Source organism: Balaenoptera ricei, chromosome 10 (assembly GCF_028023285.1).
Source record: "Balaenoptera ricei isolate mBalRic1 chromosome 10, mBalRic1.hap2, whole genome shotgun sequence".
Classification (NCBI taxonomy): Eukaryota; Metazoa; Chordata; class Mammalia; order Artiodactyla; family Balaenopteridae; genus Balaenoptera; species Balaenoptera ricei.
In genome coordinates this window covers 1534071-1550720 of record NC_082648.1, presented here as the reverse complement: position 1 = coordinate 1550720, position 16650 = coordinate 1534071, and the positions used below count along the sequence as shown (strand labels likewise).

Here is a 16650-nt window from a genome sequence, read left to right as displayed (position 1 = left end):
ACAGAATGAGGCCAGAGTTAGGGGCTAAGTCATTTAAGGTTTTGTAAGCCAGGGTAAGAGGTCCCTTAGGTGTAAAGGAAAGCCATTGGAGGGCTCAAAAAGTAAGGGAGTGTGTTTTGAGAAAGATCTGCTGTGACCGCTGTGTGAGGACTGGATTCGGAGGATAAGGGGTGGGGTGGGTGGGTGGGTAACAGAAGTGGAACCCAGGAGACTTTACTGGCTGTTGTATTAGGACAGGTGAGAGATGCTGGTGGCTTGAACCAGAAAGTAAGAGTGGAGGGAAACAGGTAGATTTGGGCTGTGTGACCCCTCTCCCCCCATCACTGTAAAGCTTTTTATGTTCTTTTTTGTTTTTGGCTGCGCCGAGCGGCTCGTGGGATCTTAGTTCCCTGACCAGGGCTTGAACCAGGGTCCTGGCAGTGAAAACACCGAGACCGAGTCCTAACCACTGGACCGCCAGGGAATTCCCATGGTAAAGCTTTTTTTTTTTTTTTTGGAAGAGTTAAGTGGTGACTTTTATTCCAACCTCCCACCCAGAACAGAAGGTAAGGCTTTTTGAAGTGTTAAGTTTAAGAGGTCCAGCCCCTTTCCTTGCCAGTTAATGTGATAGAAATCTGCCAGCAAGGTTCTCTAAAGATTTATAAACCAGTCAGGGTAACACATCTAGTACTTATTTTTAATAATGATTTGTAAAGAGAAAAAATGGCTAGTATTCAAAAGAAAATCTGCTGCCTTTAATATCCCTGCTGGTCCCATTGTTGAAATAAACTGTTCCATCCTAAAAAAATAATCTCGTTTCATTATTAGTAGTTCAGATTTGCATCACATATTTTACTTCACATTGAAGTCTGAAAGAAGAGGTCATGAGGGGCATAACATACTGATACTTCCACGTAGAACATTCTGTGCCACTCAGGTTTCCAATCAAGGAAGAGCATGAACTTGATACCAGAAGTCTCATTAACCATGCACTAACTTCAAACACATACTTCAGTGTGGAATGACAGACCACACTGGAATAATTTCAGTATACAACTTTCAAGTCACTTTGAAATTGGCTACTTTCAACTTAGAGGAAGCCAACAAAATCATGGGACATATTTTGCAGCCTGTCCTCTACCACTGAATAATCTAATTATAGAACTAGAAGGCGATGCCACTAGACTCAGACTACTTACTGCACCCTACTTGCTGTGTCCCAGTTAATACAAAGGGACATTATACCACTGGTCCTTAGAATTTGAAGACTTAAGGTCCATGGCAGTTGGCAAGTCTTTAGAGAACCTTGCTGGAAGATTGTATCACATTAACTGGCAAGGAAAGGGGTTGGACCTCTTAAAATTAACACCTTAAAAAGCTTTACAGTGATGGGGGAGAGAGGCCCTCTGGGTGCTAGAATGTTGTTTGTTGCTGGTTACACAGCATTTATACTTTGTCAACTTTGTGTCCTTTGTGTGCTTTTCTGAATGTATTTTTTACATCAATAAAAAGTTTACTAGACAAAGAGGCCATATAGTACTATAGTATATTTCCACCCCCCCATTAAAAAATGTGCAAAATACACAACATAAAATTTACTATCATCAACATTTTTAAGTGTCATGTTGTATATCCATGTTGTTGCAGCCATCACCACCATTCACCTACAGAACTCTTCTTTTCATCTTGCAAAACAGAAGCTATACCCGTTAAACGGTAACTCTCCATTCCCTCTTTGCCCCAGCGCCTGGCAACCACCATTGTACTTTGTATGAATTTGACTACTTTAAATAACCTATGGTGAGTGGAATCATAAGGTCCTCAGGTTCACTCAGGTTGTAGCTTGTGTCAGAATTTTCTTCTTTTTTTGAGGCTGAATATTTTCTTGTATGTATAGACCACATTTTGTTTATTTGTTTATCCATTGGGCTGCTTTATCCACTTGGGCTGCTCCACATTTTACCTATTGTGAATAACGCTGTTATGAACATGAGTGTATAAATGTCTCTTCAAGACCCTGCTTTCAATTTTTTTTTTTTAATCAGGTTATTGAGAATTATGCTTTCTCAAACCTGTTCATTGTTTTTTATTTTATTTTATTTATTATTTATTTATTTTTGGCTGTGTTGGGTCTTCATTTCTGTGCGAGGGCTCTCTCTAGCTGTGGCAAGCGGGGGCCACTCTTCATCGCGGTGCGCAGGCCTCTCACTATCGAGGCCTCTCTTGTTGCGGAGCACAGGCTCCAGACGCGCAGGCTCAGCAGTTGTGGCTCACGGGCCCAGTTGCTCCGCGGCATGTGGGATCTTCCCAGACCAGGGCTCGAACCCGTGTCCCCTGCATTGGCAGGCAGACTCTCAACCACTGCGCCACCAGGGAAGCCCCCTGCTTTCAATTCTTGTGAGTACATACCCAGAAGTGGAACTGGCTGGGTCATATAGTAAACGTATTTTTAATTTATTTGAGGAACTGCCGTACTATTTTCCACAGCTTGCCTGCTCTTTTAAAATTGGGGGCAACATAAAAATTAAAATTATGAAATAGGTGAAGTAATACATTGTACTATAATATAGTCTACCTTTGGTGGGAAGCCCAATATAACTGATTAAATATGACATAAATAATATTAATTCCTTTTCTTCTGTTTTTCCTGTGGAGAATAAGACATTTATTCATTCATACAAGAAACCTTTACTGAATGTCTACTGTGTATCTGTTGCAGTTTGGTTCTCAGCAGTGAGCAAACAGAAACCCTTGCCTCATGGAACATGCAGACAAGTACTGGTTTTTAGAAAATACCTTTCCTGGGATAGAGCTAAATTTCTAGACCAGAAGTATCAAACCATTAAGTTAGCAGTTTGTTCAGGTAGAGGAAATTGCTTTTGCGGTACCATTTAAGCAACCTTGGTGCTTTTAAGCAACATAATAATTTACCTTATGCAGTATTATTTGAAGGGAAAGTGAAGTCTAAGAAGTGTGAGTTTTAAATTTTCCATTGCTTTCCCACTGGGAAGGAAACTTGGTGTGAGTACATTTGACTGGGAGTCAACAGATGAGGGTCCAGTCCTGACTTTAACATCTAATATTTGGTATTCTCCTGGGTTTTTTTTACTTTGATCCTTACCCCTCCTCAGTCCTTTATATAACTTTTTTTTTTTTAAAGGATTTTGTCCTGTGTTTATTATTATGCTAGTATCACTTTTCTTTTTTAAAAATAAACTTATTTATTTTTGGCTGCGTTGGGTCTTTGTTGCTGCGCGTGGGCTTTCTCTAGTTGCAGCGAGCGGGGGCTACTCTTCGTTGTGGTGCACGGGCTTCTCATTGCAATGGCTTCTCTTGTTGTGGAGCACAGGCTCTAGGTGCGTGGGCTTCAGCAGTTGTGGCTTGTGGGCTCTAGAGCGCAGGCTCAGTAGTTGTGGCGCACGGGCTTAGTTGCTCCGCGGCATGTGGAATCTTCCCGGACCAGGGCTTGAACCTATGTCCCCTGTATTGGCAGGCAGATTCTTAACCACTGTGCCACCAGGGAAGTCCCTAGTATTATCACTTTTAATCCTAGTAATCCCTAGTTCTGTTTTCAAGCTTATTCTCTCCTCTGAATTCCAGATTTATGTTTCCTGGTGCCAAGTGAACATTTCTTTCACTTCAGACACCATTTCTGAAAACAAATTCATTCTTCCTCTGCTGTGAATTTGCTTCTCCCCTGGATCATCAGTGAATGGCATCCTCTGTACGCTCGGCTGCTTGAGCAAAACACCTGCGTCATCTGAGTTCTTTCTTGTCCCTGTTCTCTGATTTCTGAACAGACCCTGGAGTCCTTGCCTTGCATATGCTGTTTTCTCTGTACAGAATACCTTTCCTCTACTCTGCTTGGCAAATCCCCATTGCTTTTGGGCAGAGTTAGTGACGCCTGTGTCTCTGCTCCTAGAGCGTGTGAGGTCAAGTTTCCATTTCTTTTGTTTTATAGTTTCATATTTGATCATATGTAGAACAGACTCTGTCTACTGGGAAGAAGCCTTAGCAAATTTAAAAATAAGTTATTTATGCCAATACTTAAATTAGTTTGTGAAAACATTTAAAAAAAGTAATAGGGTGCATGTTAAGCAATTTTATACAGAAAATGAGTCTCTTTTCCAACGGACACTGCAGGTATAATAATTCATTCAATAAAAGTATATTTAATCTAGATATTGGGGGCAAGAGGTCTTGCAACCTGTAGAGGAGGTGTAGGAATTGAAAAACTCACGTTAGTGTTTTCTTTCTTTCCTCATCCCCACTGGCCACTCAGAGATTTTAAAAGACCTTAGATCTGCCCTACTTGCAGAAAATGCACCCGGTTGGGTTTGTGTTCGACTTCTATGTCTATTGATAAATTCAGAGCACCTCTCAGTTACTTGTTCCTTCCTGCCAGCTGTTTGTATTGGATTCCTTTCTTTTCTCTTTGTTTTTTAAATCTTAGTTCTATGTAATATAGCGTAGTATTCTTAGAATCCTGACCAACGAAAAATTTCTGAGGAAGTAGAATAGAGATGAACTCTTCTGGTTAACAGATAATGGTACTCTGAAGGCTTAATTTCCATCTCCCATCTCACTTCCTTTTACTGTTAAGAATCAGAGCAAGTTAAAGCCTAGTTCCGAATACTTTCCCTGTTTTTTATTCTTCTTAGCGAGAAAATAATTTATTCAAGTACAGCTGGACAGTTCATTGTTCCAGCTACTCTTAGAGATTAATGGCCTTGGATAAGTTGCCTAATCTCTGAGCCTCAGTTTCCACGTCTGTAAAATGGGAATAAGATACCTCAGAGGGCCATATGTAAGAATTATGTGAGATACCGTCTGTAAATTCTCTGGTACAGAATTTAATTTTGTTAATCCACAGTAAATGTTAGCTCCCTCTTCCCTGAAACAAAGTGAAATGGTGGGTGTGAAACAGCTTTGTAAATAAATATAAATCACTAGCATTGTTTCCTCTTTCAGCATTGGGTATTAATAGCATAGTTTATAATCTCATTATTATAATATGCTGGCTCAGGCCCTTATGTGATAGGCACAGGCCCAGATTTGGTGATCCTTAAAGACTGTGTTTGTTCTTGTTCTAAAAACTTGAGAGAACTCCTACAACAAACTCAGATGATTTATGAAACTAACAGTTGGCTAATTCTTAGTCTAATTCGAACTGTTGAGCTAATTCTTAGTTTTGTGTATCCACATATGAACACTAAGTGCATCTTTTACCCTCTCTTCATACTATCCAGGCCCTCCCACATTGCCCCACTCCTCCTCTGCCGCAGTAAAAATTTTGAATCCCATGGGATTTATGAGCATAACATGTACCTTGGCTTCTTCCTGTTTTTGTCTTTCTAGTTGGATTGGCTGTGATAATCACCTTATTTGGATATGTAACTTAAATCTCTAAAATTAGCTTTTGTCCTGTGAGTTATGAGGTAGAGGGCCAAGGACTTGAAATTATTGAACTCCTAGGAAACTTATGTGATCCAGTTTAGAGAAATATTGATGATCTCTGAACGTGTTTTTACCACTTAAGGACATTTAAATATCATCTGTCATGTTCATTAAACATTTATGTGCGTAGCACTTTCTGGGAACTCAGGGATATAATAGGAGTGTGCTCTTGCCTTCCAGAGTAATCTACTTGGAGTTCAAAGCAGCTCAAAAATACTGAAATTTCAGACATTAAGCAACTTAAATGCAAAACATAACCAATAATATGTGCCATGTCAGTCAGAGACATTGTCTTATTTCATAAAAGTATGGTGAATTTTGGTTTCCTCACCTGTGAAGTAGAACTCAAAATACCCTGAAGGGTCATTGTGATGATTTAAATGAGATTGGATATGTACAACCTAGTTGTAGTACATAAAATCCACATATATTCTTTCTACAGTTAGGTATGTGTTTAATTGAAAAAGTATTAGATGGCATGTGGTAAAAACAATGCAGGCAGAACGAAATGAAGAGTAAGCCTTCTCACTCCAGACCCTGGGTTCTTCCCTGTGTGCCTCTGGACCAAGAGCACAATTTCAAATAAATAGGTATGCTATGTACACATGTATACTTATTCACGATTTTATACTTTTATAATGTATAAGTGGGAACATTATACATGTCGTCTTTGGTATCCTGCTTTTTTCATTTAAAAGTCGATTTTGGCAGTCCTCTTTATCAACAAATGTAGGTTTTTTAAAATACATTATTATTTTATTCTTAATGATTGCAGAAAATTCTAGTTTTAGTGTATAATAAATAATACGACATATGTCTTCCCCCATCACTCATTCAAATATGTTAATTCAAAACTTTCTCTCCTTAGGGTCAACTCACTATCCTAAAAGTCCATCCTCCCAAGAAGAAGGAACAGAAAGACCTCTTTGTAAGAAAGGCGCGGGTATCCCATGAACGAGACAGCAGAAAACCGACTGGAGTACAGCAGGACTCCAGAGCCAGATATAAGGCTCAGAAAAGGGCACCAACTTGATGGTACAAGGAGAGGTGACAATGACATCCACCAAGGAGATTTGGAGCCTCTTGTAGAGGCATCTGTCCTTTCTTCCTATCATAAAAAAGTAAGTTAAAGTGGAAGGATGGTAAGTAAAACAAATTTATGGGAATGTAGCTGGAGGAAGGATATTAAAAAGAAAGAGTACGGGGACTCTGCTGGAGAGAGGATGGCGTTTTGAAAAGGAACCCTGAGCACATTTGTAAGATTTTGAAGTCTCTTATTCTTAAGGTAGCTAGGAATTAGTTATGCCCTTTCTGTTGACACGTAAAACCGTACTTAAGCTGCGCTATCTTATTTAAGAAAGGAAATGGGTTTTTGTAGTTACCATATATCCTTTATAATTCAGCCATGATTTAGTAATGACATTATCGTTTATATTTTCGGAGAAATCCTAATTGCATGCTGGAACTACTTCTCAGAGTTTATCTCCAGTGCATACCTTGGGAGCCAGTAGAATTCTGGGAAAATAATCTAATCTTTCCTTTTACCTCGCAGAGAAAAGAGCAGCTTTTAAATGATTCAAGCAGCTATACCGAGAGCGCAAAGGTGTAAATATCTGTGAGCAGGTCCCAGTGTCATTGTTAATAGACATTTTGCCGTGTGCTTTGGAACCTTGCAATTGTGTAGCACGTTCAACGTTGTGCTTCTAGTACGGTGTTTCTCATACTGTAGGTTATGCCCATTAGTAGTTTGTGAAATTTATTTTGGTACTACAAGCAGTGTTAATTAGACAGCAAATAAAGATATTAAGGTGCATATATATAGTAATATACATTTAAACTATGTTATTTGATGAAATTGTTTAGCTTTATTTGGATATGTATGTGTTTATAGATATGAATAATATATACATTTCTTACTGTGGGTTGTAGTTAGAAACATATTGAAAGCCTCTATTTGGAACTGCATCTTTACCATCGTAAGAGATAAGCTTATTTTGTGGGTAATAGTGGTGCTGGTTGGAACTCGAGAGGATTGTCTTGTCTTTTCAGGTCTTTTATAAGAATTTCACCAGAGCACTGTAGAAATACAGGCTATTGTGGCAGGAAATTTAAGGTTATTTCTCCTTTTACCCTTGGTAACACTTTGTAAGCCAGCTTCATACTCTTGGCTAGTTGTGCTACATTGAAAGACTATTTGTGTCCCTGTGTGTGCATGTGCCCCTGCATACACAGGGCAGGATTAAAAACAAGATTTGCTTACTATGAGTATAGTGTAATTTGGCCTTCAAACTACCATTACTCTTTTTTTTTTTTTTTTAATTCATTTTATCTGTTTATTTTTGGCTGCATTGGATCTTTGTTGCTGCGCGTGGGCTTTCTCTAGTTGCGGCGAGCAGGGGCTACTCCTCGCTGCAGTGTGCGGGCCTCTCATCGCGGTGGCCTCTCTTGTTGCAGAGCACGGGCTCCAGGTACACGGGCTTCAGTAGTTGTGGCACGTGGGCTCTAGAGCGCAGGCTTAGCAGTTGTGGCGCACGGGTTTGGTTGCTCCGTGGCATGTGGGATCTTCCTGGACCAGGCAGGGATCAAACATGTGGCCCCTGCATTGACAGGTGGACTCCCAACCACTGTGCCACCAGGGAAGCCCTACCATTACTCTTTTAAAAGAAGTTTGACAGATATCTGGGGTAAGAACTTTCTTCCTTGCTTACAGCTTTGCTTTCTTGTTGATGTTTTACAATAACATGTACTAGCAGCTAAGACTTCCCTATTCAGGCTGAGCAACTTGACTTTCCCTCCACTGCTACTTAGGCCTAAGCAGTTATCCAAGTAGTAAGAACTGTCGCTAGGTTTGGATGAGGACTGGGTTATCTTTTCTTTTTTATTGTAGTAAACACATCACATACATTATTGCTAACCGTATGCACTTTGTTGTGCCGCAGATCTCTAGAGCTTTTCCATCTTGCGTGAGCGAAACGTCTACCCATTGAATAGCAACTCCCCATTTTCTCCACCCCGCCAGCCCTCAGCAACCACCATCCTACTTTCTCCTTCTATGAGTTTGACAACTTTAGATACCTCATATAAATGGAATCATGTAGTATTTGTCCTTTTGTGACTGTCTTATTTCACTGAGCACAGTGTCGTCAACGTTTGTTCATGTTGTAGCATAAGACAAGCCTTTTTTCCCTAAGGCTGAGTAATACTTTATTGATATGTATATATCACTCTGTCTTTATCCATTCATCTACTGATGGTTGTTTAGGTTGTTTCCACCTCTTGGCTATTGTGAATAATGCTGCAAATATCTCTTCAAGGTACTGTTTTTAGTTCTTTTGGATTAATATCCAGCAGTGGGATTACTGGGTCATATGGTAGTTCTGTTTTTAATTTTTTAGGAGCTTCCATACTGCTTTCCATAGTAGCTGAACCATTTTACATTCCCGTCAGCAGTGTACAAGGGTTCTAATTTCTCCATATCCTCATCAACACTTTATTTTCTTTTTTGATAATGGCTGTCCTAACAGATGTGACTGTGGTATCTCATTGTAGTTTTGATTTGTGTTTCCCTGATGATTAGTGACGTTGAGCATCCTTTTCATATACCTATTGGCCATTTATATGTCTTTTGGAGAAATGTCTATTCAAGTCCTTTGCGCATTTTTAAGTTGGGTTTGTTTTTGTTTGTTTTTTGCTATTCAGTTATAGGAGTTCCTTATATATCTTGGATATTAACCCCTTATCAGATCCATGGTTTGCAGATATTTTCTCCTGTCCTTAGGTTACCTTTTCACTCTCAATTGTCTTCTTTGCTATGCAGGAGCTTTGTGGTATGACATAGTCCTACTTTTCTAATTTTGCTTTTGTTGTGATATCGGTGTCATATTTCTTCATGCCCAGTGTCACGAAGCTTTTTTTTTTTTTCTTTTTTTTTAGGAAATGCTCAACATCTTTAATCATTAGGGAAGCTCAAGTCAAAACCTCAATGTGATACCGCTTTACATGCATAAGAATGGTTAAAATTTTTTTGCAAGGGGGACAATTACAAGCATTCACGAAGATGCAAACCCTCATATATGCTGAGGGTAATATAAATGGTATAGCTGCTCTAGAAAAACTGTCATCAGTTCTTCAAAAAGTTAAACAGAGTTATCATATAACCCAGCAATACCACTTTTAGGTTTGTACCCAAGAGAAATAAAAATATACATCAAAACAAAAACTTTATATGTATGTTCCTAGCAGCACTATTTATGAGTCAAAAAGTAGAAACAACTCAAATGTCCATCACTTACTTGATGAATAGATATATTAAATGAGATATATCCATAAAATGGAATATTTTTGGCAAAAAAAAAAAAAAAAATGAAATACTGTTACATACTACCACACGGATGAACCTTGAAAACATTCTGCTAAATGAAAGAAGCCAGTCACAAAGACGACATATTTAATGATTCTGTTTATTTGAAATGTCTAGAATAGGCAAATCTATGGAGACAGAAAGTAGATTTGTGGTTGTCAAGTGCTGGGGGGATGGGGAAATGAGGAGTCACTGCTAATGGGTATGGGGTTTCTTTTGGGGTGATGAAAATGTTTTAAAATTGACTGTGTCATGAAGCTTTTCCTCTACATTTTCTTCTAGGATATTTATAGTTTCAGGTCTCACATTTAATTTTTTTTTTTTGGCTGTGCTGCGTGGCTTGTGGGATATTAGATCCCCGACCAGATCAAACCAGGGCCCTTGGCAGTGAAAGCATAGAGTCCTAACCACTGGACTGCCGGGGAATTCACTCTTTTAGCTTATTTTTAGTTAAGTCATTTTGAATTTGTTTTTGTGTATGGTGTAAGCTGAGGGTCCAGTTTCATTCTTTTGCATGTGGATATCCAGTTTTTCCAACACCATTTGTTGAAGAGACTATCCTTTCCCCATTGTGTAGTCTTACCACTCTTGCCGAAGATCTGTATATGTGTGGGTTTATTTCTGTGCCCTCTGTTCTGTTGCATTGGTCTATATGGCTGTCTTTATGCCAGTACCATACTGCTTTGATTACTGTAGCTTTGTAATATGTCTCGAAGTCAGGAAGTGTGATGTCTCCAGCTTTGCTGTTCTTTCTCAGGACTGTTTTGACTATTCAGAGTCCTTTGTCATTCCATATGAATTTTAGGATTGTTTTTTCTATGACTGGGGTTATCTAAAAGGAAGTGGAAATGTAATAAGCAGAATTGGATGAGGCTTGACTCGGTTATTGAAGGACTAAAAGGCATTCCAGGCAAAGGGAATAGCAGATATGAAGACTCAGAAGTAAGAAATAGCATGATGCTTTTAGGGAATAGTAATAATGATAATAGCTAACGTGTTTTGAGTATACATTGGTGTATATTGATGTGTGAACCTGCAAAATGTCTGGTATAGCTAGAGTGAAGGGTACAAGGGAGTCGGTTTGTTAGCAAGTGAGCCTAGACGATCGGGGCCTAAAATCCAGATCTTTAGCCTCCCAGTCCAGTGTTCTTCCACCCTCCAAAGTTCTTTCTGAAATGTGTAGTGTTGTGTATTGGTTGAAGTGGATAGACCATTACTTCTAGGCCTCTGGCTCTAAAGCATCAGCTCTTTTAACTGTATTTGCTGAACTTCATAGTTTGTGTTTTGTAACCGTCTATAGATAAAAACACAAAAGAGGCATTTCAAACCAGGTTACCCTTGATCTTTAGTTTTATGGCTTTATTTCGTATCTCTGAGTTTTTAAGGTATTAAGTTGAATAAAGAGAGCAGCCTTTATGGTTGTCCTACTTTTCCTCTGCTTCAAATTCTTCATAAATGGGGACTGGAGCCAACTTTTCATTCATTCAACCTAGGAATTATTTTCTTGAACTGATTTGCTTTAACCAAACTTATAAGAATGCCACTGTATATTAGTTTATCATAAGAAAGCTAACTTGTAATTAGACTCCCGTCTGCCAGTCACTTCATTTTTTCTTGAGGAGGTCTACTTAGGAAATTCAGTTAAGATTAGAGGCAGTTGCTTTGTGAGAATTTTTTAAAAAACTTGGATGATTTTAAAGGTCTTTTCCATCAATCTTTGATAGAGATAACTAGTCTTTACAGGGTGAGTCTGTATGTTTCTAGGCTGGCCAAAGTGAGTGTTCAGATAGACTGGCTGTTGTACCTCCTCCGTTGGACGACACCAGAGATGCAGTCATCGGTGCTTACTCTTTCAGCTATCATTTTTTGAAGACACCTTAATTTCTACTAATCCCTGTGTTTGAATGTTAGCTATATCAGCTTGCTAATGCCCTTACTACACATTGCAGATTTCTAAATTTAAGGCTGGATTCAACCTGTCAACTTTCCAAAAAGACCGTCAAAATAACCTGTTGATTTATATAACTGAATCACTTTGCTGTACACCTGAAACTAACACAACGTTGTAAATTAACTGTACTTCAGTTTAAAAAATGGTTAATAAAAAAAGCAAACAAATGAAAAATAACCTGTTGATGAGACTAAGCGAAGTCTCTGATTTACTGCAGTGAGAGTGAGCATCACTCTAAAGCGTCTTGCTTTAGAAAGGAGAGGCCATGGGTGGCTGTGTGTAGGGTGTGGGGTCTGACTTCTAGTGGTTTAAAGCAGGTCTTTCAATACAAAGATCACGTTAACATTGCGCAGAGTTTGTGATAGATTAGGACAGTTGGAGCAAGTCTAGTGAGCAAGTTCTTGCTTGATAAATGAGTAGGTTTACCCAGTTCAGCAATTTATTATACTAAGGATCTGGTTGAGCAGTCTAATGTTAAGTGAGTTTCTGAGAAGTTCCTAAAGCTAACAGCAAAGTTACCTACTGGTTTGTATCCTTAACCTTCCTGGGCAAGGATTTCCTGAACAAATGAAGTCATGTTGTATAGGGGCCTTAGATCTTAGTCCTCATAATTATGTGAATGCAGGAGCCTCAGTTCTCATTGACCTCTGTAGGGGCATATACATTTTAATCAAAATTTGCTGTCCTGGCCCTGGGTATCTTACCATTTCCTTGACCTTTATCTTCTAATTGTGGATGGTGTTATGACTGTAGATCTCTGTGGCACTTTGTCTACTGACTTCAACTAGTAGTTAAATATATAATTTATGTCTTGCTACTCCGCTAAATGCACCCTAAGTTTCAGCTGAACTGAACTAGTCTCTTTTCTTCAAAATGGTACTTTTGCTTTTCTCTCTTGACAGTTCTTTTATTTCGTCTTTCCAAAATTCTATTCTTCATGCAGCCTTTCCCGAGCTCCACACTCCCTGCCTTTAAACTGGCTGTACCTTATTTCTTAGTCATTTATGTAGCTAATTCAGCCCCTTTTTAAATTGTATGCCTATGGAAGACAGAGACTATATTTTACTCATCTTTTAAAAAATCCTCTTAATAAATATTTATTAAACTGAATTACTCTGTTGAACTGAGTTGGGCTAAAGCAGATAAATGCCCAATAGACTGATGAATTATTTTCATACTAGACTTATCTTTAAGGACTTTCATCTTTATCACTCTGGTTCTCTCTTTCCAAAGGTAAAATACACTCCAGAGAATTAACATTTTAGGTTGCAGTTTGTATGGATCCTCAGGGTTGGATATTGTTGTGTTTTGAGATATAACCCACTTTAACTCTTCTCACAGATGGACTTCACTGAAGATAGCAGGAGAAAAAGATTTGAAAGTGTCTTTGTACTCACTTCAGAGCATTGACCTCTCTTTAAGTTTAAATATAGTGATTTATTCATAGAAAGCCTTAGAGAATTACGATTTATGCCTTTATTTTAGGCAGCTTTGGTTTTAATTGTTTATCATTTACAATGTCCTGTTTCTCTTCAAAATTTGTTTTGATAACAGAGGTATGACAACAGGAGCAGAGCAGAGCAAATGTTTAACCCTTGTATGTGATCATCTTAGTATAGATGCAGTTTAGTATTGAAACAGATCTTTGGGTGCTGTGGTTTAGTGGCTACTAGAAGGGAAATTAAAAGTAATTTCCACTCATGACAAGGTAGTTCTTTAGAATTAATATTGGAAGACAGACTTTTATATATATAGTGCTCAGCACAGACTTTCCAAACCTTCATTATGTGGCAGAGCTATAAACTTGCCCGTGTGCCCCAGAGAAAACATTTTTGTCCTGTGTTCTAGCCACTGCTTGACTCTACCACTTATTTCCTACATGTTATCCTCTGTTTAACCAGGGGAACTATATTTACCACCACCCACTCTGTGTAGATCCCTAATTAGCAACTCCACAATGCTTGAACACAACAAATAACTATTTATGGTCTAGTGTTTTAGACATTTGTTTTTTGAGGACATGTTGGTGAGTATTCTGTAATAGGAGGGTGAGAAGTGGGGATAGTGTTTGGTAGATCAGCAGACTTATTAATACTTTGCTCTTCTGAAGGAAATGTTCTTTTATAAAAATTCAGAAATCTTGCTGACATGTTGGGATGGGTGGAAGTATTTATCTTTACTGGGGTGTGTATTTGACCACTGACCACATTCTGCTTCCTAACACATACACTGGACCATGGGAGGTGGAAATATTACCGTTGGTGGTATTTATTAATAAAAAACTGATCCCCCCCCCAAAACAAAAAAACACCTGGATGAAGCTACATATCTTAGTAATGTAATCTACAGTGAAATTCTTGCCTTACATATAGGATCGCATTCTTTGAATTGAGGTTAGCTTTTTAGAAGCACCATTTTGGATAGAAGGGCAGTTGTAAAAGATGAGAAGAGAAATGCATATAGGCAGTCCTAATGCTTTGCAAGTTTCCAGCATGCATGAGTTTCAGCTACCATTATTTAACTTCGTTAAATAATACCAGTCCCTCCACAGTATGGTTCAAATTTTAGTTACTGTGGTATATTTACTGTGAAGTAATTCTTAAAGTGCCAACTCTCTGCTCTCTCTCCAGTCCACAGATGATGGTGCAAATAGTAGATGTCCATTGTATTGATGACTTCTTTGAAAGTCTGTCAGTGACTGGTCAGTGTACATCTGTTACTCACTTAATCCATGAGACAGCAAAGTATGTTGCTTCCCAGTGATAAACCCATGTGACCCTTTATAAAAATGGATAATCAAAAGAGGGACTTGGATGACAAAGATAAAAGTGAAGCAAAGAAATGAAGGTGATAATGGCGAGCGTGAAGATCAAGTCAAACATAAATAGGAGTTAGAGAAGCAATAGCTGACTGTGGGAATGTTGGCACTGCCTGCCGCCACTTAAGAGATTCTAGATCTGCAGCCAGAGGATCTTAGTGAGGGCAGGCTTGTCACCATAAAGGAGTATCGTGTGACAGAGGATGTGGATGGCCAGTGGCAGGCAGAAAGGTCAGATGAAAGGAATGCCTAAGGATGTTTCATGACTTTGAAAGTGCAAAGAATAAAACGTTGAAACCCTGATCCAAACTTAGAAAGTACGACAGTTTGCCAAGGCATAGAGAATATGCTCACTGTGTATTACAAGTTAAACAACAAGAAGGCACACACTGCTCACATCACTCTTGGTAACTTTTTTTTAACCAATAAACACTTAATTCTCAGTGTTTCTGTTCTAAAATATAGCATGCTAAATAAATACTGGTTTTTACTAGTCTGTTTCTTTGTACATGTAAAACTGACAGAGATTTTAATGTTTTGACAGCATTTTGTTAAGGTCACGGAATAGTCCCCACTGGTCATTAAGATTGCCGTATGTGATTTTGGCTTGCACAGTTTTTACGTCCTGAGCTACTACGCGGAACGAGGGCTGTCTGTATGTGTCGTGGCCTTTTGGTCCAATGTCTGTTACCCACAGAAACAGGCCGTTTCATAACTAGAAAACTGTGTGAGGGGAATGAATAGAGCAGGAACTCTGTGGACCTGAGTTGAATTTCTGACTCTAGGTGTGTTACCTTGAACACATCATTTAACCTCAGGTTTCTCATCTCTAAGGTGGTAGCTGCTCAGTGAATACTTCCTGAGATTTTTGAATGAATGCTTACCATTTAGCCCCGGCACTAGTAACCACTTATTAGTAAGTGGCTCACTTGTTAGCATCTTTCACAGTGAAGGATCTGATAAGTTGTTTTTTTTTTTTCTGATGTGAACACAGTATTGAACTGTGACATACATAATTTGAGGTGTATAGACCCTCTCATTATTTCTTTAGATCAGAGTTTCTCACTCCCTGGTGACATTTTGCCATTGTAGGATGTTTAACAGTATTCTGGCCCCTACCTACTGGATGCCAGTAGCATTCCCACCACTTGTGACGTGTAAAAGTGAATCCAGTTATTGCCAGATGTCCCCTGGGAGGGGGTGGGGGTAAAATTCCCCCTAGCTGAGATCAAACTGCTTTAGACTTTTAAAGTGTTTTCTAATTTACTTCTCTCCTTTCCTGTTTCCCTTCTTCAACCGGACTTCCTCTCTGTTGCCAAAGTGACCGTTTCCAAATGCAAGTCTAGCGCTCAGCTTGCTCTGCTCGCATATCCATTAAATGCTCAGCTGTGCCTGCAGGGTGAAGCCTGAAGCCCAGTAGCGTCAGAAGCTTTGAAGGAGCTGGTTCCTACCTAACTTCACCTCCATTCCTCTCCCTCCTTTTTTTTTTTTTTTTTTTTTTTAAGCATTTTATTGAGGGATGATTTACAAACATTGTATTATGGGGTAATTTAAACACAGTAAAATGCCCAAATCTTAGATATATAGCACAGTGACACTACATATGTGTGACGACCACGCAGATCAAGATTCAGATTATTTCCATCATTCAGAAACTTCCCTTACGCCCTTCCAGTCAGTAACCCCTCCCTCACCCCCATTCCCAGTGGTTGCCATTATTGTGACTTCTGCCACAGTAGATTTGTTTTGCTTGTTGCTGACCTTGATATAAATGGAATCATGTGATACACACTGTCTTAATAATTGGCTTCTTTCACTTGGCATGTTTCTGCTACTCACCCAAATTGTTTTGTGTCAGTTATTTATTATGGAAGAGTATTCTGTTACATAAATATATCACACTTGTTTATCCAGTTTCTTATTGTTAGACAATTGGGTTATTTCTGGTTTTTCACTATTATGAATAAAGCTACATTGTGCATCTTTGCCTTCTTTAACAATTTTTTATTGTGGCAAAATTTATAATGTAAAATTTGCCATTCTAACCCCTTTAAAGTATACAGTTCAGTGACACTAATTGTATTC

The 16650-nt window shown here is 38.8% G+C and overlaps 1 protein-coding gene across 1 annotated transcript in view; it reads left to right on the top strand.

Moving 5' to 3' along the window:
• Nucleotides 1-16650, top strand: part of ADIPOR2 (adiponectin receptor 2) — a 51927-nt gene that overhangs the window by 15402 nt on the left and 19875 nt on the right. The window contains exon 2 of the mRNA XM_059935020.1: nt 6305-6557. Coding sequence (XP_059791003.1) covers nt 6387-6557 — 171 coding nt within the window. The 5' untranslated portion in view covers nt 6305-6386. The remainder of the gene's footprint in view (nt 1-6304; nt 6558-16650) is intronic.